The sequence below is a fragment of the Marmota marmota genome, unplaced genomic scaffold (assembly GCF_001458135.2).
Source record: "Marmota marmota marmota unplaced genomic scaffold, marMar, whole genome shotgun sequence".
In the NCBI taxonomy this organism is placed as follows: Eukaryota; Metazoa; Chordata; class Mammalia; order Rodentia; family Sciuridae; genus Marmota; species Marmota marmota.
Window position 1 is genome coordinate 19325796 of NW_025999982.1, and position 24463 is coordinate 19350258.

General features: G+C 42.2%; 1 protein-coding gene across 1 annotated transcript in view; it reads right to left on the reverse strand.

Annotated features, from left to right (window-relative positions):
• The window catches only part of Tram2 (translocation associated membrane protein 2), a 76175-nt gene that overhangs the window by 22350 nt on the left and 29362 nt on the right, over positions 1-24463 (reverse strand). Inside the window, exon 2 of the mRNA XM_015487847.2 lies at positions 13590-13653. Within this exon, the coding sequence (XP_015343333.1) occupies positions 13590-13653 (64 nt within the window). The remainder of the gene's footprint in view (positions 1-13589; positions 13654-24463) is intronic.

The window sequence follows — 24463 nt, forward strand, 5'->3', positions numbered from 1 at the left end:
TAGGAATGTAAAATGATGTTGTCACTATAGAAAAGAGAACAGTAGTTCCTCAAAAAATTAAAAATAGAACTACTATATGATCTGGAAATCATACTTTGAACATAAACTCAAAAGAACTGAAAGCAAGAGCTTAATGAAGTATTTGTATATCCTCACACACAGCACTGCTATCAACAGAAAGAAGCTGGAAGCAGCTCAAGTGTCTATCAATAGATGAATGGGCAGACGAATGTGGCGTACAAATAACACTAGAATGTTATTCAGCCTCAGAATGGAAAGAAATTCTGTCACAAGCTCCAATATGGGATGAAACTTGAGGATATCATGCTAAGTGAAACAAGTTAGTCACAAAAAGACTAATATTACAATTCCACTGGTAGGAGGTTCCCAGAGTAGTCAAATTCATGGAGAAGTGTTGATGGGTGCAGGGGCTGAGGAGGGAATGAGGAGTCACTGTTTGATGAATAAGAGAGTTTCCATTTTCCAAGACGAACCCAGCTTTGGAGATTCATTTCACAACCATGTGAGTGTACTTAACATCACTGAACTGCACACTTAAAAATGGCAAAGATGGTAAAATTTATGTGTATTTTACCACAGTTTTAAAAACACAAGCGAAAACTAGCAACAGGTGTGATAAGTGCTCTGAAGTGAACCCAAGGCTGGGTTGGGGGAGGCTGGGGGCCTGCAGAGGTTAGGAATCACAAAGGGCCACTTATAGATCACACTACGATCGATGCATGGATTGTGTCATAAAGTTAATGAAAAGTTCCTGGAGGATTTCAGTTCCTCATTTACAAAGATCCCCCTCCTGCCATATGAAGCCTGAGTTAGTGGCAAGGGTGGAAGTGGGCAGCGGTCAGGGGCAAGGGCAAGAATTCCTGGAGATGGGGAGACAGAAGGGGTGTCCTGCCCTAGGAGGGTGGCAGAACTATAGAGACAAATTCGTTGGATAGATCTGGGTGACAAAATCAAAAGGACCAGCAGATGGCCTGGCTTCAGGGAATGATTCTCAACTTCCTTCTGGAATTTTAACTGTATTCGGTACCCTCAATTTTTGATCTCAGAGTTCTTCAGAATGCATTATCTTCTTTGATACTCATTAACCATCTCATGAGATGGACAAAGAAAGTGGATGAGGTAACAGAGTTCAGAAAATTCAGAGACTTAAGGATATGGTTCATTTAGTAGCTCTTGGTTTCCAGTGCTTCAGCCCAGCCTCCAAAGGCCATATCAAGGTCAACAGAACCCTTGAACCTCCTCCAGGGCTTCATTGCTGCTAATACGCTGCTCCTTTGAACTCATTCTCCTATACTCATAACAAACAGTGTCAGACCCAAATTCTCAAAAGCAATGCTCTGACTCATACAAATCACCTCAACTGCTTTCTGACTTACTATCTTCCTATTTTTGATCAGAGTAGCAAAGGAAATTGGTTGGACTCCTTCTGCTTTCTAGAGAACAATAGGCATTGGAACTTCCTTTAAACAAAGTGATAACTAATGATTTAAACTTTTATTATAAAAGGTTTTGGTTGTTCACCAATCCTTATAAAATGGCTCTCATTACTCAGATAAGATTACCTGGTACTTACAAATTACACTGTCTACAGAGTCTCATAAAGAATGGCAATGGTTTGGCAGTAACCTTTCATCATTTTTTAGAAAAGTAGTTTTGGCATGTCTCTGGGCTATCAGACCAGAAAGGGATCTAACTGATGATGAGCCACAGAAAAATGACTACAGGGGTCAGGTGGGTGGGTAACATACGGGCAAAGTGGTCCAGTTGTCATTCAATGTGGAGACCCATTGTAGGAAGCAGGCAATATCCTTCACTTCCATACAGAAATATGCTTTTAACTATTCTTCTTTAAATGTATCATCTTCTTGGTATATCTTTTACATCTCCACTCTGAGAGAGAAACAAGTATTTTTTAAAAATCTACTTTCTTTTAAACCTTTCTAAGAGAAACACACAGCTAAAATTGAGATAAATGGCAAATGACAGGTAGCCTCAGTGTCAGAGACACAACAGAGATCAGTGGTGACTGCGGAAAACTCTTGCATGTGTGTCCATGGGGGTGAGGGAACTGGTGGGGAAGCTGCTTCTCAGCCATTATGGCTGAGAGACAGATATAGCCCAGTGTGGGCAGATTCCTGATATTTCAAAAGCAAAGAGAGATCTTTACAAGAATCATCTTATTTTAAAATGTTGGTGACTGACTAAAAAATTTTAAAAAACAATATATGAGCCAACACTAAATTGGCTAAAGAAAACACATATGCAGGCCAGCTCTGACCACAGGCCACAAATCTGTGGACAGCCTAAATGACCCAACACCTTTCCAACAGCAATATTCTATAAGTCTTCTATCTACATATCCCCTGGAATATATCAATATGCACTAGTGTAGAATTAATTAGCTTTGAAAGAGAAAACCTTCAGTAGTGATCTTGCCCTGTAGATGGGCCATCCCATGACCCATCAAAAATGACACTTGCTCTGCTTGTCATTGACCACAGATTAAAAGAGATCTAAACAGTCAGCAAACCTTGGCTGTTTTAATGACCTCTGTGACCTCTCTGACCCTGTTTTGTTTCCTAAAACAAATAGGAACTTTCCTATATTCCTTACTTCACCTGTAAGCAGTGTCTCCTGCCTCTCTTCACGTTTCCCACCCTGTCTGAACACTGCTGTGCAGTCTCTGACCTCCTCCTCCTCACTTGGGCTGCTGCCCATGTGTTGCTGCAGTCCCATCTGCTTTTCAAAACTCATTAGAGTCTTGGCAGCTGCCAACAAGCTTTCTTCCTTTGTCTGAAGAACTGGTTACTTAAAGAGCATCACAGTATTCCCTGGGCCCTTCTTTCTCTCCCAGTTTGTTTTCTAATCCCTGTAAATCTGATGTGTAAAATAACTCTGTTCACATTATTTCAAATCTTTTATACTATATATAAATCCAGAACTTAGATATGAAAAAATTCACCATAAGCAAAATTGAGAGGTTTGGGGTGCAGCTCAGAGATATAGCACTTGCTTAGCATACCCAAAGCCCTGAGTTTGATTCCCAGCACATACACAAAAATAAAAAAGGCAAATGATCACCCGGGGAAAATATTTACAATTCAGATCAGAACTAAAAGGCTAATCTTGCTAATATGTAAAAAGGTCCTAGAATAAGGATAAAAAGATAAAAAATCAGCAGGTAAAAAGTAGACAAAAGATATGAACAGAAAATTCAGAGAGAAAGGAAACACAAATGGCTCTTACCCACTGAAAAACATGCTCAGCCTTACATAGAAGAGAAATGCAAATACCTGAGATACCATTTCACACCTATCAGATTGGCAAAAACCCAAAGCTTGCAAATACACTCTTGCTGAGACTGTGGGGAAGCATCTTACACACGGCTGTTAAGGGAATGCAAAATAGTACTACCTCTTTGGAGAGTAATTTGGCAATTTCTGTTGAGATTAGAAATGTATCAACCCTCAAAGCAGCAATTCAACTTCTGGGAACACATCCTAGAGCTCATACTTGCCACAATAAAAATGACACACGCACAAGGTGATGCACTACAGAATTATTTTTAACAGTAAACTAATAAAAGCAATCCAGGTTGTCTTCATCTAGAAGAAACTAGTAAATAAGATTCAGATACACAGGTTGGGCATTCTGATCTGATAATCCAACATCCAAAATCTTTTGAGCACCAACGACATGTAGTACAAATAGAAAACTGCACAACCAAATTTATGTGACAGATTGCAGTCAAAATGCAAGCACACTAAAAATACTGTATAAAGTTACCTTCGGGCTAGGTGAATAAGGTATATATGAAACATAAATGAATTTGTGTTCACACATGGGTCCCATGCCAAGACCTCTCTTCACAAATATGCAAATATTCCAAAAATCCCCAAATAGCTGAAACCCAAAACACTTCTTAAGCATTTAGGGTGAGGCATATTTAACCTGTAATGTACCACAGCTACTCAAAGTGTGGCCACAGCATCAGAATCATCTGTGAGCTTAGAAATGCACATTCTTGGGGCCCAATCCCAGTTTCTGACCAACCAAACTCAGAGTAAAGGGCCCAGGAATTCATTTTTAAAAATACCTTCAAGTGATTCTGACCCAACTAAAATTAAAGAATAACTCTATTAACAAAAAGAACCAGAGAGAAATGAAATGAAGAACAGGTAAAACTAACCAGGGGACTGAGAATGGAGACTCCCCTGGGAGGCAGTATTTGCTGGAAGGGGCATGAGAAAGCTTCACTTTGGTCTAGACCATGAGTGTGGACATATGTGAAAATGCAGCATGCTGTACTCCTACAAATACATGCATGTCACTGAGTCACATATCGATACAAAATGATATCTAAGATATATTATTTAGTGGAAAAAAAGCAATGTACAGAAGAGAACGTATTGTATTCCACCCTTCATATAAGAAAAGAGAAGCTGGGCAGGCGGCCCACCCATGTAATCCCAGAGATGCTGGATGCTGAGGCAGGAGGACCACAAGTTAGAAGTCAGCCTCAGCAACTTAGGGAGGCCCTAAGAACTTAGCAAGACCCTGTGTTAAAATTAAAAATTTTAAAAGAGCTGGGGATGGAGCTCAGGGATAAAGCATCCTGGGATCAATCCTTAGTATTCCCCATGCCCCTCCAAAAAGAAAAAAGAAAAAAAAAAGAAAAAGTGGAAAATAAAAAATATGTACTTTCAGTTGCACAAAGCAGTACTTGAAGGCAGATAAGAATTCCTGGAAGGATTTGAGCAGTGATTGCTCATACGGCCAGGATGGGAACAATACTAAGGTCTCTCTGACTCTAGACAACAGGAATAAAACCTCTTCTAGACAACAGAAATAAAACAAACTACCCTTTCTTCACAAAGCTATAAAAATAAAATAGACAACTGACTTAAAAACTGTAAAGTTCTGTACAAATAAATGAAACCATTATGACCATTTCCACAGAAAGAATCGGAAGATGAAGGAACAGAACAGTCACTGTACAATAACCAGGGGGAAAAAAACCTATCTGGGTACTCATGTAGAATAAATAATACAAAGGACAGTTGTAAGCCATTTATTGGCCAAGCACTACACTGAGCATGTCTGGTGACTGACATCATTTACTCCTCACAGTAATCCTTCATATTATCCCTGTTTACTGACATGGCAGCTGTGGCTCAGAGACAAGCAGAACTGTGCCTGTAGGATCTGAAGCTTGTAGGGTGGGGCCAGGACCACCAATGCTAAGAGCCACACCCACTGTCTGCCTGCCAGGCCTCTCTGCTTCCTGATACCCCTTCAAATCACACAGTAGGTACATTCATTGAGCCTTGAAGGCCTGTCACACTCCCCAAGGTGTCAGCGAAGACAGGGCTTAGACATTCAGGATCACGTGGCCTAAAAGGGCAGCATTCTGACCCCCACTCTGCCTGGCCACTTCCTGTCTGGCCTTCCAACCTGGAAGATAAGGCCACTGGCATTTTAACCACAAGCACCATGTTGGTTCTCAGACATGTACACACACACACACACACACACACACACACACAAATGTGTGCTGTTATGACTGAATCATGCCCCACCCCTGTCCATGCCCTACCCCTGTTGAAGTCCTAATCTTCAATGCTGGAATGTAATCTTATTTGGAGGTAGGATCTCTACAGAAATAAGTTAAAATCAGGTGGTTAGGGTGGGTCCTACAATATGAATGGTGTCCTCAGAACATTGAAAGTTTGGACACAGAGACAGATACACAGAAGGATGACAATGTGAAGAGATACAGGGAGAAGACAGCCACCTACAAGCCAAGGAGATCAGAACCTAATTCTCACACACACACACACACACACACACACGCGCGCGCGCACACACACAGCCCAGAAAATGAAAGATCTAGGTGGAAGATTTTCAGTTACCATTTTTACTCATATTGTGGTTTAGAATCTATTTTCTCCAATTTTATACTACCATAGGAAGATAAGAATACAATAATGATGGGAAAAGATGAGAGAATGGGGTTAAAGTGAATTTGGTAAGAAAAGCCCTAAAATTCTGCATTATTTTCTGGAGGCACCATTTCTTTGTATAGGGATATAGCCTTCCCTGTGGGATTCAGGCAAAAAATACAACAAGAATTTCTAGGTGCCAGGCACAGACCACAGACCCACAGCAGTTTACAAATCTGTGGCTTCATACGACACTCCCCAGACATGTCACATGCATTCAATAGGCTGCCAAATGCAAAGAATGCTTAAAAAAACAAACTCACTGAGAGCCATCCAGGAAAAATAACCTCTCAAGGATCACACGCAGCAGCAGCAACAACAACAAAAAATCTAAAATTTAGGCATTTTATTACTTGTATAAAAATAACAATTTCAAGAGACCTGTTGTTAAGCTGAGGACAAAAATTATTACAAGAACACGTACTTAGGGAAAAAAAAATCCTGGCTAAAAAGAAGAAAAGATCTGATCAGAAGAAATGGGGCAATGACAATCAAGAGAGATGTGAGGTGGAGTCTGGGCCAGAGGGTGCACTGTGGGAGAGCGAAAGGAGAAAGAAAAGGCAGTGCCCAGGCAGGCGTGGAGCTGGCTAACCAACAGCCATAGCACCTTGGGGGGTTCTGCTCACTTAAGACTTTAGAAGCTCCACCCTCAGTGGGATAAATTTTCTAGGATGTGATGGGAAACGGGATAAAATCAAGTCTAGGCTGGAAGGGGACCCCTCCAGGTTGCATGGATGTGTTCCGTTTGTGGAAATCCATCAAGCAGACTGCTTATTTGTCCACTTTTCTGCACAATAGTTACACCTAGTAAATTTTAATTAGTGGAAAAAAAATCAAGTCCAGGCTAGCTGTGTTAGGTAGAGGCTTCCTACAGCCAGGCACGGTAGTGACTCTAGTTTATTTTCTCCCTAATCATACAGACAGAACCTTGAGGCCAGAGATGATCTTGGTGGTTGTTTGGCACAACAGGATGAGGACAGAGCCAGGTCTGTCTCATTGGTGGGCATCCCCTTATGCCCAATACCCAGCCTTGCTAAAGTTTCCCTGGATTCTGGTGCTGCATAGCCTATGGGCAGCCCAGCCCCTCCTCTGCCCTTACTAGTACATCTTTGGGAACATAATCACCACTGAGCCTCTATTCCCTGGACTATAAAAGTATCAGGCCAGGCTAGATGAGGCTCAAGTCTCAGTTCTAAGGGCCACAGGTTCAGGATGGGTAGCTTCATCTGTAATTCAAGTTCAGTTTCCATCTCCAGAGCCACTGCTGCCCACCTGTCTCTTCTCTTTCTTGTCTCCCATGAGCTCATCTTACACAGAGGGGCCCAGTTTGATATGTGATGCCAATCTTTCAAGTATATGGCACAACACTAATTTCTGCCAGCCAGGAAAGGAAATAAGAAACTGAGTTCTGGACAATGGTCTTTGACTGAATGAGGCCTTAAAACCATCTGTCTGAGTGGTTTATAAGAGCAGTGTGTCTCATCTTAGAAGCAGCTGTGGGAACAATCACCAGGTTATGGTGTGGGAGGTTCCTAAGCTTTTCATCTTTAGCTGCAAAATGCAACAAAACAGATGGAAGTGATAAAACTAACTGGGATCAACAGAGCCAGGGGATAGTTCCTTGTCACCTCTGATCACTGCAAAACAAGCCCTTCCTCGAAGAGATCCCTCCAGCTCAGACTTTCTGTTCTAGGTGTGCAGCACCAAGCAGGCCCAAGAACATCAAAGCTACCAAAACTCCCTTCCTAAGGAGCTGCAGCTCTAGCTGGAAACCAAATCGACTCAATGTTACTCCCCACCTCTCTCTACCCATTGCCAGAACAAGTATTTATAGAAAAACCAAAACTGGAAGAGGACAGAAAGATGCAAATGAATTACTACATTTGGTGGGTCTCCCCATCTTACTTTTGAGGTTAGAAGCTCAGGATTATTTGAAAACCTAATTGGAGCTTTTCACTCATGTAACCTATAGCCAAATTCTCAAACTTTAATGTTAATCTTGTTAAATGTAGATTCTGCTATAATAGGGCCTGACAGCCTGCATTTCTAACAAGTTTCCAGGTCATGCTGATGGTGCTGGTCTATGGAAAATCTGAGTAGCAGGCACTTAAGAGGACTCCTCGGGCTTCCTATCTTGAGGAAATCCTGGGGTTAAGACAGTGACCATTGCTCTCCATTTGCAGATGAGGGATGGAACTCCAGACATTAATGGTTTGTCCAAGACAACTCAGCATATTAGTGGTACAACCTAAACAATCATGGAAATATAAGCTTGACTCTAATGGGCCTTTACCTGCTCTCTATCACAAGGGAGGCCAGCAAGCCTTGGGTCTGCCTATAGCAAGACTTAAACTCCTATTATTTTCTGACCTTTTATAGTCTATATATAACTTCTTACCATAATACCAAACACTCTGGGGTATTTTAATCAGAAAGAAAGATCAAGAATTTCTAATGGTAAGAACAGAAACCTGACATTTTATTCCTTTCAAGAGCTGTGTAGGGTGTATGGTTGACAGAAAAAATCCATTAAATTTGAATTTCAGATAAACAAAGGATAAATTTCTAGTGTAATTATGTCCCATGCACAACTCAGGACATACTTATACTAAAAATAAAAGTATTTAGTATTTATCTGAAATTTAAATTTAACTGGCAGTGTTAGATTTTTATTTGCTAATTCTGGCAACCCTAACAGGGTGGCAAGTAAAAATAAGAAGAGCAAGGCTCTGGTAAAAAGGAGCAACCCATCCTGCTTCATCACTGTAGACCATCAAGACAACCACAAGGAGCCCCATGTGGTGATAACTCCACTAGAATGCCAAGCATCATTATAACCATTCTGTGTCTGTCTCTCCCTGGAGCTTAATTTTAATTTGCTGATTATAATGCCACAAAATCCTAAGCTTGTAGCTGGTGGTATGGGTTGAATTACGTCCCTTCTAAAATTCACCTGATGTCCTAACTCCCAACACTTCACATGGTGACTTTATTTGAAAATGGGGTTTTGCAGATTAATTCTTTAAGATGAGGCCGTAGTGGAGCAGGAAATTTGGACAGAGTCCGACATGTGAAGACTGACATGCTACCACAAGCTGGGAGCTGCCAGAAGCTTAGAGAGAGGCCTGGAACAGGCCCTTCCCCAGCACCTTCAGAGGAGCACGGCCCTGCTGGTCCCTTGATCTCAGACCTCTAGACTCCCTAGTCTGAGACAATAAATTTCTGTTGTTGAAGCCACTCAGTTTATCATACTTGCTACATAGCTCTAGGAGACCAAGACTGAGAGCTTGGAAGAACAGAGTAGAGAAAAAGAGGGAGTCACAGCAAAACAAGGCAGTCAAGAAAATGCCTCAAAGTCACTATTGTGTCTCTTTTCCTTAGAACTTGAAAGCCTCAGAAAGGAAGACAGGCATTTACAAACAACAGACCACTTTGTATGAAAAGTCTCTCCTCTACTAAAATTCAATTGTAAATGTTGAGTTGAGTGAGTTACACAGGACTTAAAGAAGTCTTAGAAGTCAGAATTTACCCTAGTTAGACAAAAAAGGAGACATTTCCAAGTACTTCCAGCCCTGAAAAAGTTTTGGGGGAGGGTTTTAGAAATCACAGACCTGTTATTGTAAAGTGTTTTTTCCCATGAGAAGTCTGCTTTCCTCCAGTTCTTACAAACCAAACATTACCATATTGGGTTGGTGATTAAGGAGCTCAAAACAGAATTAAGCAGGCTATTCTGATTTCATTGTCTCTCTTGATTATCTTCTTGTCATATTTCGAATAGCCCCAAATGGCAAGATTTAAACAGATAGACTAACAATACTTCATCTTTTCCTTCTAAAGTAACTGAAACCCCCTTGGTCTAGCATGGATTCTAACATACCTCTACCTAGGCCTCCTGCAAGCCTGGAGGAGGATTCCAGAAGCAGAATCCAATAGTCCCACCCTGGAAAAATGCCCACCCTGGCTGGCTGCAGGCACACTGGCCTGTGTTCAGTCACTAGAACACGCTGGGTGTTTGTTCCTCTGGCGAGGGCCTTTACACACGTGAATTCCTATTTCAGGAAGGCTTTCTTCTGCCCAGATCCCTCTTTATGTCCCCAAGCACAACCCTCCTTCACCCCCCACAGCTCAAAAGTCAGCTTCTCAAAAACACTTTTGTTCTCACCCATTCATCTTTACCAATCACACAGCCTTGTATACTTCTACTTCTTTTATGACCTTATTGCAATTATAATTATGTACTGTTTATTTATTATCTATCTCTCCCTTAAATTGCTTTCCATGTAGGGCTTGTCCCACAATAGGCACACAAATACTTGTCTGGATTGATCACAGAACTAGTTAAACACATGAAGACAGGATGAGATGGGCAGGGGCACTCCCAAGATGACGAGTTCTTCATGCCCAGAGGTCTAGTCTGGTCCTGGAGCACACAGCCTACACCTCTCACCTCAACTGTGAGACAGATGTAGTAGGTTATCACTTATCTGCTGATTCTCTAAGAAGGCTCTTTCTATGATAAAAGAACTTCCTGGGCACGTGCACATCAACTGATATGGTTCCCAGGACAACACTTTCTCATGGCAAATTATTAGTGTTGAGTTATGATCTGGCATTCCACATAAGTTGCCTTGGGGGAGAAATGAAATGAAAATACCAGCACAGTATTTGATAGTTGAACATCTCTTTATAAATTTACAAACTGACATGCTGACCTTTAAAAAATGAAAAGCCTATGTACTTTTATGTTTACAGAAATTCCTCAAAAACTTAGAATTTATGGGTCATAAGTATTAGATAACAGGATATTTTGGAAATGCATCTAAAATATTTAAAAAGTATATTATACTTGACCCAGAAATTCTAGCAGTAGGAATTTATCCTGTGAAAATAATCATGAAAGAACACAAAAATCTAGCTACAATAATGTTCACTGTAGTTTACAATAAAAACTAGAAACTTAAATATCCAATAATATGAAGTTGACTATATAGTTTGTGGTAGTCCCTATTAAGAAACACTATAAAGCTTTTAAAATATCTTGTTGAATGGAATAATAATCAATAATATGGGAAAGATACACTACATTCTACTAACAAAAAAAGTGTTTCACCTCAAAATGTTTTAACTAAAGTTTTTGCTGAGTGTGGGGTCCATGTGTAGTTTCTATCTTCTTATGTTTTTCTGTATTTTATACATTTTTATCGAAGAGTTATATATTTCTCATATAAATACATTCTGAAAAATATTTAAAAATAAATTTTACCTAGTTACAGAGGACAAATACTATATGATTCTATGTGTATAAAGCACCTAGTGTTATCAGACTGAGACAGAAGGTAGAATGATGGTTTCCAAGGGCTGTGAGGAGGGTAGAACAGGGAGTTATTGTTTAATGGGTATGGAGTTCCAGTTCTACAAGATGAAGAGAGTTCTAGAGATGGATGATACCACATTGTGAATGTCCTTAATGCCACTATACTAAATGGTTAAGATGGTAAATTTTGTGCTGGGTACAGTGACACATGACTGCAATCCCAGTTATTCAGAGGTAGTCAGGAGAATCACTTGAGCCCACGAGTTCGAGGCCAGCCTGGGCAACATAGCAAGACCTTGTCTCAAAAAAAAAAAAAAAAAAAGATGGTAAATTTTATGTTATGCATATTTTACTACCTTTTGTTTGTTTGTTTTTCCCTTTTGGAGATGGGACTGCAGGTGCATGCCCTACTATTTTACCACAGTTTCTAAAAAAACAACTAATTTTTTAAAATTCACTAAATAATAAATATATATAGGTGTCTCAGGATTTTTAAGTGACAGAGTAAAAGAAACATGACTCTGACCTTGGACCATATGGCACTGAGCAACAGAATCCATTATGCCTACCAGGGCTGGAGTATGACATGGGACCAACAGGCCTCTGCCTTGTTCCTGAACACTTGTGCTGCCTGTGGCCTTTTCTGGCTCATTGTGGTGGTCCTTTCTGGCTCACTAAGACTGAGACATGCTTTCTCATGGTCTCTCCTTCCTAGGAATGGAATTTTCTTCCTCTTTTGCCACTGTGTTTCAGTTTGACTCTTCAATGAATGAACTGAGTTGGCTGCCCCAAAAGTATGACTTCTGCCAAAGCCTGGCCAGTGACCGCAGGGGGCAGGTGGGCCCAGGAAAGACTTGTGGCTGCATCTTCTGTGGACCACAGGATCATGGATTAGCCATCAAAATCTTTCCACTAGTAGCTGGTAGAGTCAGAAACAGAGAGGAAACTCATCTTAATGTCAAGGCAATGTACCTCTCTAGTGCAATGTACCTCTCTTTCTCTAAGGGAAAGCTAGATTCAGCAAGCAAACATCCTCCCCTTGTTCAACAAGATGGCACCCACACTGTCTAGATAAGAAAAAGTGGTGCCTGGTTCCTGGGGTGGGAGCTGAGAAGCCCAATGTAGACCCAAGGCCCAAGGGCTGGTCTTGGCCTGAAGATGTTTTGGTTTGGTCCATATAATGGTGGCCTGCTCACAAAATTTCAAAATTAGTTGCCAACATTTAAAAACCAAATTCTTCTGTCCCCCTTTCTTTCTTCCCCCATTCTCCATTGATAGGGTCTCCCTACATTGCCCAGGCTGGTTTCAAACATGCAATCCTTCTGCCTCAGCTTCTTGAGTAGCTAGGAATACAGATATATAACACCATGTCCAGTTACTTTAAATCTTTTATTTGTTTGTTATTTTTTTGGTACTGGGTATTGAACCCAGCACTTTGTGCAGGCTAAGCACAAGCTCTACTGATGAGCTATAATCTCTAAAAATCAGAGCACTTCTACCTAGAGATTTCTTCCGGTTCTCTGCAGGGGGGGAAAAGTAAAGCTCTCAGCCAGCCTGTGTTGATAACAACTATGTGCTCACAACTGGCTGGAGGTGAGCAGAAGCTACCCCTTTAGTGAGTTCTCTGTCCAGTTCAGCCCAGCCTAGCCTAGCCCAGCTCTGTGCCCACCTGGCTCTGCTGCTGAAGAGATACAGCTCCACAACTGTTCTGGAAACTGCTTATGAAGACCCGATACCTGGCACCACACAGGCTCCCCAGAAACACATGGCAACTGCAGGTCAGATTATGGTGCAACCGCTGGGGTCAATGGCTTTCCTGTCAGTCCTGTCAAGACATGTGTCTGGGCCTGGGTTTACTCCCGACCCCAATCCAGTCAGCGTGCAGCGCTCTGTTCCCGGAGCACATCTCCATGCACCATCACAGTGAAACATCCTGGCCACCCTCCTCGTTGAGAAAATTAAGAAGATTTTTAGTTCTCTTGAGAAGGGATCAATGGTCATGGTGCTGTAAGTTTTGTCCGCAACAGAATCAACTAGAGGCTCTAAGGAGAGGAGTAAGCACTGAAGCAATCCAGGGTGCTTATCCTCTGACAACTGCAGCTGGAGCACAGAGGGAAGCCCCTTGCTGATCTCGCACTAGGAGGATGAGATGAAATCACTGAAAGGTCACACTTGCACAGGGGAGAGGGATGTTTTCCAAGTCCTTCAGGGTTAACAGGACCAGGCAAGATAGAGCCCAGTGCTTCTCTTACCTGCTGCAGGCACGCTAACGTTATACTGAGGTAAAATAAATAGGAAGGCAGTCTTGGCTGTGACCTGCAAAACAAAGGAAAAAATGCTCCAGTTTAACTTCTTGGCCACATCAAAAGAAACAAATGGAGTCTGCTACCAGTTCCCAGAGCCTATCTCTTTTACATCTTAGACCCCAGACCTCTAGGATGAAGGGTTTTACCTAAGGCAGAGTTAGCACCAATTTTTGTTTCATTTTTCTTTAATGACATCCCTCCCAATACCTGCAGAGGGAAAAAAAAAAAAAACCTTGGGCTCCAGATGGTATTGAGACTTGTATGAACTGCAGATGGAATGAAACAAGCTGCACTTGGCAGGCTTAGAGCTCACAAGGGAGGGGTACAAATCTGTCATTCATTCATTCATCATTTATTCATTCATTCATGCATGCATGTGTGTATTAAGTTCATTCTATGCACCCAACTTTGTAGAAGATGAGGTCACAGACTTCAAGGGGCCTAGGACCTACCTGATGTTTCTCCAGTGTTGGTTTTTTTGTTTTGTTTTGTTTTGTTTTTTGCCTGTACATTGGACAACGACCCCAAAAGTTTAAACCTGAGCTTCAGAAACAGAGAACTCCAGCTGCTAATTTCACATCTACCTATTATGGGGTATGGGACAAAAACATTACATTCCACACTGCTGGCTTGTTTATTTCGAAAGTTACCTTCAATTTTTTGGTGGGCTGTGAAAAATGTGTGGTTGTCACCTGATTATTAATAGCTAAATCTGTACTGTGACAATTTAGCCAGCAAAGGAGAGATGACAAAATGTGGGGATTTGAAGCTTGAACTGAAGAACTGTCTGGGTTCAGATGTTGGCTCTGCTAGCCATCAGCAATTCCACACTCTGAGCTCAGCATCCTTAACTATAAGATTGGAGCTATTTGTAGTCCCTTAGCTGGTCTGGAGTGAAACTCACCTTGAGCTGCTGTTGAAAGATCCCCAGATGTGCAGCCAGGGCTATGAACCATCACCTACCCTGTTCTAAGAGGGGCACCAAGGCTAGGTGAGAAGGAAGTAACTTTCCCAGAGGGCCTCAGTAAGGGGCTAGTGGTTTTCCTCTACATATTCAGGTCAGAAGACTGCACATGGTGTGAGGTGGGCAGGGGGCCAAAGTAGTAATGGAAATAGAGAAAAGATGCTTACGGACTCCCCATGTCACTCCAACTCCGGACACACCAGTGAGAGGGGACTGTTCTTAGCCTAACCTCCTTTAAAGAGAAAAAGCATCCCCAGCCAACTAGACCTGTGGCTCTGCAGTGGACTGTCATTCACTTCCTACAGGAGGCGATGCATGGGGAGCCTTTTCATGCATTTGTGCTAAGGCCTTAAACATGTTCTACAAGTGTGCAGGGAAACCCAAATGGGATCAGTCATGAGAAGGCACTCTGGAGAATAAAGCACCAAACATGCAGGTCTTCCTCAACCCCCATCCCAAAATTTGATTACTTTGGTGCTTAAGGCCTTCTTCAGTCTCCCCAACATATCTTCCAGTCCAATTGTCTATATTTTCTTTAGAACAGATGTGCTTAGTTTCAGCTGAAATGTTCTACTCACTACTTCCTTTTGGGGGCTTTGGCCCCTCTCATTTTGTATTCTCCTTCTCCTATACCCCATCTCTGCTTGCAAGCGCGTGCACGCACACACACACACACACATACACACACACACATATCACTACTCAGAATATCATCCTTCATGAACCAGCTCAACTGTGACTTCCTCCGTAAACCTTCCCTAGATGCTCCCAGGGAATGGTCTGTCCTTCCCTGGAAGGTCAGTACCACACTCCTCTGTTATCGTTTTTACATAGCTTTCATCAGGCCATCACCTCCTAGAAGACGGAGATTGTGATTCTCATTTATCTTCGCATGTGCTCTCCAGCACCTAACCCAGATGCATAAAGTGCTCAGTAACTTCTCACTGAATAAGATGAAAAACAAAAAGCCCAATCTACTTCCCTCACCTGTAAATGTTTCCCCAGCCTCCAGTGGGAGCCATCCCCAGCACTGTCACTCAAGCTGTCCTGTCACACACAGCCTTCTCCTTACGACCTGCCCAGCTCCTAAACCACCCAAATCCATCTCTAGCACAAAGTCCTTCCAGACCACTCTGGCACCCCTGTCTGAACTACTCATAGTGCTCCTCCTTAACCCAACCACCTTTCTTTCTGTGTTATCTGCCATTAACTCCTTCAGGGTTAAATTCTGTCTTCACAGACTGAAATCCCTGTGAGGAAAGATCAGAGGAGGCAGAAGAAATGGGAAAAAGGAAGTAGAGAAGAGAAAGGCAGGCAGGCAGAAAATATTAACCAAACACTCTATCTTGCCCCAGCACATATCTCTCACTTGGTTCATTCAGAAAATGTTCTCATCTTCTTAATCTGTGGGGTGGAAGGGCTTCCTTAGGGAAATGCTTCTCCTCCATTGTGTGTGGGCAAAGGGTACATGTGGGGTTACTTCTGGTGCCTAGCTTCTTCCTGAGAGAATGAAAGAGATAGATCCTCTGCCCAAAACAGGAGCCCAGCAAGCGGGACGCAGTCTCTTGGGCTGTAGATCTCCTAGGCCAGACTGGAGGAAGTGCCAGACAGTGCTACAAACCCACAGAGTCTGCTACTTTGGTTCCTGCAGTCCTGGCCCTGAAGTGCTCATGGGTCATCAGCCTCCTGAGGTTGGCTGGTGTCCATTTCTAAGAAATGTTATTATTTAATGTGTATAGCACTAGTATTCAACTTTGGCTACAAATATAATCCTGGAGAAGCTGTAAAAATCTCTATGACCGGACCACACCCCAGCCAATTAAACCAGACCCTCAGGGGCATCGGCATTTTGTCCAGCTGTCCAGAACATTCCAACTGGTGGCCAAGTCTGAGAACCATTACACTTACTTTTTTTTTAGAGGAAGGTAGAACTTGGTTGTGAGCTTCACATATATTCTTTCTCTAGTCCTGTATATACAGTCAGTTCTCATTACTCACGATAGTTATGTTCTATGAAGTCACTGTGAAAATGGAATCAGTGAATACTAAAACACTGCACCTAGAAGTAGGGTCCTAAAAGCCTCTGTACACTTTTTTACCAGCAGATAAATATATAATCTTGTTTTTTGTGTGTGTGCTTCCATTTAAAATTCCCTATTTAATGTATAGGGTCAATTCTTTAACACTGAAATTATGACCAACAGCACTATAATTCATGCCTGAATCAAGTTTATTTAACACACACATTTTCTCCATAAGGCACAGCACAGCCATCTTGTGCTTTGGCACACGAGACAGCACTCCAACACGTCATTTGGGGACCATTTTATAACACTGAAATACCAACAAGAACACAAAAAAATGCAAAAAGAAAAAAAAGTGGCACTAAATCAACTGCAAAAAGGACACTTGTTCACAGTATGTGAGCTGGAACAAGAAGGCAGAGCATGGCCTCATTTCGTCTCAGCTGGGAACATGCATGTTGGGCAACCTGAAGTTTCTGCCCCACTGTGTACATCTGTGAATGACCACATGAAAGCCAAATATTAGTTCTGGGGTCATATATAAATTTTGACAAGTAAGTGAATTTGCAAAAACAAAATCCACAAATAATGAGGATCAAATATTTGAGGGCAAACATGAAGGTCAGCTCCACAAGGTCCAAGATCTTTTGAACAGCTTTATTACGGTATAATTTATACACCATGAAATTCTGTCATTTCAAGTGACAACTCTAAGGGATTTGTCTTCATTTTAAAACTGTCTCTCCCTTCATGGGAATACAAATTCAAGGAGAGGAGCTCAACTGCCTTGATGATGATCCTCAATGTGCAGCCACAAAAGGTATGGAGGACACAGTTACACTAAGTAATAAATGCTTGATATCTGGTCACAGTAATCAAGCAAAAGAGCCAGAGCTCTGCTCAGCTACCTGATCTGCAGCCTGCTACCTGCTCATGCTTATACTCCTGTGCACATTTCCCCTCCCTAGGTCTCTCCCAGTACTGAGCATACAGTAGGTATCTCATAAATACCCATTTGATGAACTCATCCTGCAAGCAGCTGTGATATTTAGTAACCACAGATGAATGCTTAACATATGTTTTCTGAACATGATTCTAAGAGAACAGGATTTAGGACCCTGAATTAAGGCAAAAATACTAGATATAACATTTTTCCTTCCTTACCCCATGGGAAGTGGTAGCAGAAACCAATTCTAAAACATGCATCTTTCTTTGTAAGTAGCTATGCTTGCTCCCACTTTACCATATCTGAGCCAGATAGCATCAGTTTTCCTGTTTTATGGATGAAGAAACTAACCCTGGGGCACAGACAGGCAAAGTTGTTTCCCAAGACCTCACAACTACACAAACAGGAAAGGTAACAGTCAACTCAGTTTTACAAACTTACTCCAAAATCAAGCTTAGCAAACCCACAATATGTCAAATAATAGAATGGTAACATAAAATGGAAGCCAGAGGGGGTTGGTAAGAAGTAGCGGGGAGAGAAAGAGGAGGAAAAAGAAGGTGACATTAGTCAAAAAGAGCAATCCTACTTGTCCAGCGTGAAAAACACTCTCTGCTTTCAAAGGCCCTTTGGAACCCCAAATCTTCATTCCCTAACCCTCTCCTGACCTCAGACCAGGTACCAAATGATTAACAAGCCCCTCTCTGCAAGCACTGGCTGGGTTCATGTAGCACAGAGGGCGGAGAAACAGGACCTATTAAAAATGTCATTCCAATTATTTCTCATCCCTCTAAGGCTGTTTATAGGAAACATTATTGAGTTTAATAGCATTTTAAATGCCAAGCTCAGTGGGCGAAAGGTTAAAAGTGACAACATGCTAATACATTAATGCAAAGAAGAACACTAAATTACATGGGAGGGGCCACCTCTCTCTCTCTCATATATATATACACACACAGAGAGAGAGAGAGAGAAAGCTTCATTAGAATTTTAACTCAATCAGGGCATCAAACACAAAGTCATGTTGCACGTATCTGTCTAGTCCTAATAATCCCAAAACTCTTCCATTTGCCATGTTCCATTAGGGGCACATGAACATGAGCCCTTGGTTGCAACTAGACTAAAAGTTTTGGTTACATTTCTGCTTTCTGCTAAGTGTGCTGGACTTGAATTCCACACTGTCTGCTGTGGGTCATCTTGGGCAAGGTTATTTAACCCGTTTCTTTGTACAAGAGTTAAAGTTATGAAGGGCTCACTCAGTGCTGGGCATGGTCCTAAGGACTTCACACAAATCATCACATGCAATTCAACAACCTTATAAGGTATACTAACAATAACCCATTTTATAAAGTATGGAAAGGATAAGGCGAAAGGATGTGGTTTTCTTAAAGATCCTGCCTATACCCAGCTCCAAAAAGCCTTTATTTTCTGATTCCACTTCTATGCCAAAAACAGCCTCACACCAATAAACTTCCTGAGAGGTCTTTCCACAAGTTTAAAATGTATTGCTGCTTCCCCACCGTGTGAAGATGAGGTCTGAGTATCATCTCTGTCTGACAGGCAGGAAAATGAAGCCTGCAGGGTTAACCACTGGCTGCCAGCCACGGGTACACAGAGGCTTCCAAGTGCCTGAGTCCATTCTCCGTTCACTGCAAGTTGATAGCTGAGCACCAAAGATAAAAGAGAAGAATTCAATAAAAGCAGTCTCATTGCTTCCCTGGAGGTATTCAACCCTTCAGGTTTATTTTGTTTTTCTCTCGGCAGACACATCTGTTCACTGGCACTGGGAAGGGGCTGCATGTGTAGATCAGGCCAGGATGCAGTATCTGTTACAGAAGCAGCTCTGCTCTGAACTGCTGGTGGAGGTCCCAAGGATGCCAACCATGCCCACCTGGCGCATGGGTCCCTCCACTGACAGTGAGGACACTCATTTCTCCTCCTTGAAAGCATAAAGTCAAGTAAATTGTCCAGCTGAAGCTGGAAAATTTCCCCTCTCCCCCAGCTCAGCCTTGTTTTCAGGAAGCCAAATCATCTCCACTCAGGCTTTACCAAAATTGATTTTGCATCTTTCTGCTGAGGCAGTGGATAGGAAAATTTCAGTCAGACAGGAAAACATTGGAAAGTTACACCCAATTGGTAAGAAAGAGTGGGGTTGTTTTGTTTTGTTATGTTTTAAATAAAAGAAACTTCTAGTCTTTCATTCCTGGAGTGTTGGTTTCCTAAACTTCTTGCTTCCCAAGATCTTGGTGGGACTGCTGATCACCACAGCTTCTTGTATGTGAGGAGACACAGATAGGCAGGTCTGTAGCGCACTGCTGCTCAGTGACAGCTGAGACAAAGATGCATTTCACTCCGGCTTTCTGAAAATCCCTATTTTGGATGACCAGAGGCTGGCTGACAGGAAGAACTGAGTGCCTAAAACCAGAGAGCAGAGCTCTGACAGTACCTTTCTGTGTGGCTGTTAGCAACCTCTGGAGATTCTAGTTTCCTCACCTAAACTGCCTTTCCATGAGAAATGAGCAACCGTAAACAAACACACAGGCCACAGAGTCTCCACAAGCCTGTGATCACCATGCTGAACAGACTCACTACTGACAGTCACAATCAGTCTTAGATCAGATTTTAAAATGGCAATGTATTTATATGAGAAAAACCTGTCACTGAAATAGCCAAGCCATGCTTATAAAATCACATTATTTGCTTTATTACAGTCATCAGTTCAAGTCTAAACTTTATGCTGGGATAAAGAGGAATTAAGAAAGGGCCACATGAAGAATCATAAACATCTTTGAAGTTGGGGTTTTATATATATATATATATATATATATATATATATATATATATATATATACACATATATATATACACACACACACACACGAACACACACATATATATATATATGGCTCAAACTTGCCATTTTATACACCCCAATTTGGGAAGTTAGTCAAGTACTAAAAAAACAGAGGTAGCCTAGAGACAGCTCTTCCGGCTTCCTTTATATCCACAACTTAGAAATTTAAGAAGACTGCATATTTATGCAACCTGTACTTGCAGGTTGAACTTGACCTACTTGCCTACAAAAAGCTTTATATGAAATATATGCATGTGTGTGAATTTGCATTCCCTCTACTAAATCCTACATACCTACACACACACACACACACACACACGCACACACACACACCCTTATCCCTCTAAAAAAGGGCCCTGGATAGATATAAACTCATTACTTGTTTATACGCATCACTCTCCTCACGGCCTTCTCCAATAGCTTTTCTCCTTCTTTTGCTAGCACAGTAGTATATTCATAAACTATTCCTTATGGAAGTTAAAAACTAAATAAAAATTTTTAAAATTCATGCAAAATGATTTTTAAGAATATTAATGTGGGGCTGGGGTTGTGGCTCAGTGGTAGAGCACTCACCTAACACTTGTGAGGCACTGGGTTCGATCCTCGGTACCACATAAAAAAATAAGTGGATAAAATAAAAGTATTGTGTCTGTCCATAACTTAAAAGAAAAAATTAAATTGATGTGGTCTAAAACATATTTCTCCTGCATTACATGGCAGAGTTCAGATTACTGGTTGTATGTGGATATTAGAAAAACACACATTGGTCAGAAAAAATATTTTTACTTTTGGCCAAAAGACATCTGATAAGATCCATTATCAACTTTAAAATGAATTAAAACTTGGGAGGCTGGGGATATGGCTCAAGTGGTAGCATGCTCACCTGGCATGCATGAGGTACTGGGTTCTAAGCAGCACATAAAAATAAAATAAAGATATTGTGTCCACCTAAAACTAAAAAATAAATTTAAAAATTTTTTTAAAAATGAATTAAAACTTGAAACAGAAAAAAAAAAAGGTTTTGGAGTATAGAATTTTAGGTTGTGACTTTTTTTGAGTTAAGATTAGGTAACATTTTAGACTTGGCTGCAGGTAAGAACCACCTTACCAATGTATCACAATGGGGTTTTAACTGCAGTTTTTGAAGCCACTTTAGCTCCATAAGGTAGGAAGTGACACAAAAAGGTGTAATTCTAATCATTACAGATAAGTTGGTGACAGTCAGTCAATCACAAATCACAAGCAAGCATTAGCACACGAGCATTAAAACTAGGTGCCAGGGAGAATCATCCCCTAGGAACTTCTGGCATTTCCTGGTGTTTGGGGAAATAAAAGGATTATTCAGGGCTCCTCAGACCTGGCAAAGCTAGGGCAGGCAGGCCCAGGTGTATTTGCCTCCAGTTGCTTGTTTGCACTTTGAGAAGGGGTGAGAGGGCAGAGGGTGATCTACTGTGATCATTATCAATGATTCTCTACCTTTGGAAAGTTTCCAGCTCGGAACATCAGCATGTCAATCCCTGCATTTACTTGAAGAGCCAGGCTTGTGTTTTAGAGCTTGGTAGAAAAATGAACCTTGAATTCACAGGGATGGAGCAAAATGAAGGCATCTCCAGGGTCATAAACCAGCCTGTCCACAGGGCTGACTCTCTCAGGAAGCCTTGGGATTCTTCTAGGTGAAGGGCACACGAGGAGGTTGTTCACCTTCACCCATGTTTGAACTGAGCAAAGAACTGGGGCTGGAAGGTGAATATACGTTTTTTCAATGTTAGATGGGTGTTCTCTGCTCTCAGTTCCCAGACATCCCTCTTCTACAGAGGGTACTGGTGAAATGATGAGTTCATGTGCCATTCCAGCAGCATTAGAAGACACCAGGGCAGGCTGGAGACTCTGCTCTGTGCGCTGTAGTCACACTTTCTGTGTGACTACAGCGCATATTGTTCGGATGGGAGACCATCAGAGCAGCATGGACTGGTGTGAGTTCTTTGGCTTGAGTAGACAAGGACCACTGGCATGAGGGCACAACTTAAAGGTAATGGTTTGAGTCAGGTGACTTAAACCAAGACCAAAAAGGTTAATTAAAAATTTCCAGCATTCAAACATACCTGTTGCTCAGCAAATAATATTCCCAAGGGGGATATGCAGAATCACCTTGAAAGTGAAGGGAGATGACAACACAGAGTGCCAGTGTTTCTAGGAAGAGTGCTTCAGAGGAACAGGAAATACAAATCTAACACCAAAGGCCTGACCTCAGGTAAACACTACCCACACTTTGTCACAAACCAGTCAGCCTACACCCCTAAAGTGAAAAACAAAGTCTGGGCAAATGCCAATATTTAGATTAAATGATTAAATGCCATACTGCAGGATCTCTCTCTCTCTCTCTCTCTCTCTCTCTCTCTCTCTCTCACACACACACACACACACACACACAGTTACATACATTACTATGAAATCTCATTATATTAACTTGAAAGAGAGTCTAAATAATATCTAAAAAGAATTGGTGCTTTTTCACAGCCTGGAAGGGCCAGTCTCTATCCATGCTGAGCATCCTACCATCTCACTGTGACCTCACACAGGAGGAAGGAAGCTCAGGAAGAAAACCAAACATCAAAGGGAGAGTGTGCACCTGCCTGAGCTTACAGCTGGTGCCTCAGAGGCGTCAGGCCCTCTCACCCAAGTCTCAATGTGCAAAGGCCCTTTGCTGATGAATCCAGTCTTAGAACCAGATTCTCTTCCTTTTTTTCTTCCAACCACTTCTATTCCCTACCACCACCACTGCCACCACTGCACCCACACCCTGAGGCAGCAACCAAAGCCCTGGTCATGTACAGGGCAGACTGAAGAACTACCCCTGGGTACAGTTTCTGCCATCTCCCCACAACCAGACATTGAGCAAGGCAGCAGACCCATCTACTCAAAATATCACAGGCCCTTTTCTACAGTTCTCTGTGGCTTCCTGTTGCCAGGAGAAAATCAGGACCACTGTGTGGCATTCTAGGACTTCATAGGGAGCCCCACCTCCCCTTCCAAGCTTTGTTCCCCTAACTCCCGGACACAGGAATGCTGGCCCCCTCACTCCAAACTCCATCCAGCCAAGATTTGCACCCCTGTTAGACAAATCAGTATGCAAAAGACCATTCACAACCTGCTATGATTTGGATATAATTTGAATGTTCCCCAAGGGCCCATGTGTCACAGACTTAGTCCTCAGGTGACACATTGCAAGATGATGGAACTTTTAGGAGGTGGGGTCTGGTGGGAGGTCCTTAGGACACTCAGGGAGTGACCTTGAATGGATCTCTTCCCCTCTCTGTGCTTCCTGCCTCAACATATGAGCTCTCCCTCTGCTACTCTCACCAAAACACACTATCCTCACTAGAAAGCCAAACCTACAGGCCTGCCCAGTCTTGAACTTGAACCTCCAGAACTATGAGCAAAAATAAACCTCTCTTTACTTCCTAAGTAGCCTGTGCCAGGCATCTCATTATAGTGACAGAAAGCTAATACACAACCCATCAAAGTCACTACTAAAGGCTTTGTCCCTGGGTGATGATGTCAGGAGGTGGGGCCTTGTAGGAGGTCCTTAGGTCACTGGAGGTATGCCCTCAAAGGGGCTAGTGGGACCCCAGCCACTTCCTCTCCCCTTTGCTCCCTGGCTCCTAATGAGGTGGGCAGTTTTGCTCTGCCACACGTTCCTACCATGATCTGCTAGCTTGTCACAGACCCAAAGTAAAGGATCCATTTGATCATGACTGGAACCTCCTCAATTGTATGCCAAAATAAATCTTTTCTCTTTATATTTTGTTATAGTGATAGGAAGCTGACTGATACAATCATCCTTATGAGGGAGCATGTTCAGGGGTTCAGGAGACCAGCAGAAGGGCTCTGATAAGGTTCTGAGGCCACCCCATGGTCCTGTGAAACCTTCGCCAATGAGGTTCTGACTGGCCTGGATCTTGAAGAGATGAACAGGCAAAAAGGAGACAGGAGAGGTGCTATGGCAGAGGGAATGACATGCACGGCAGTAGGGAA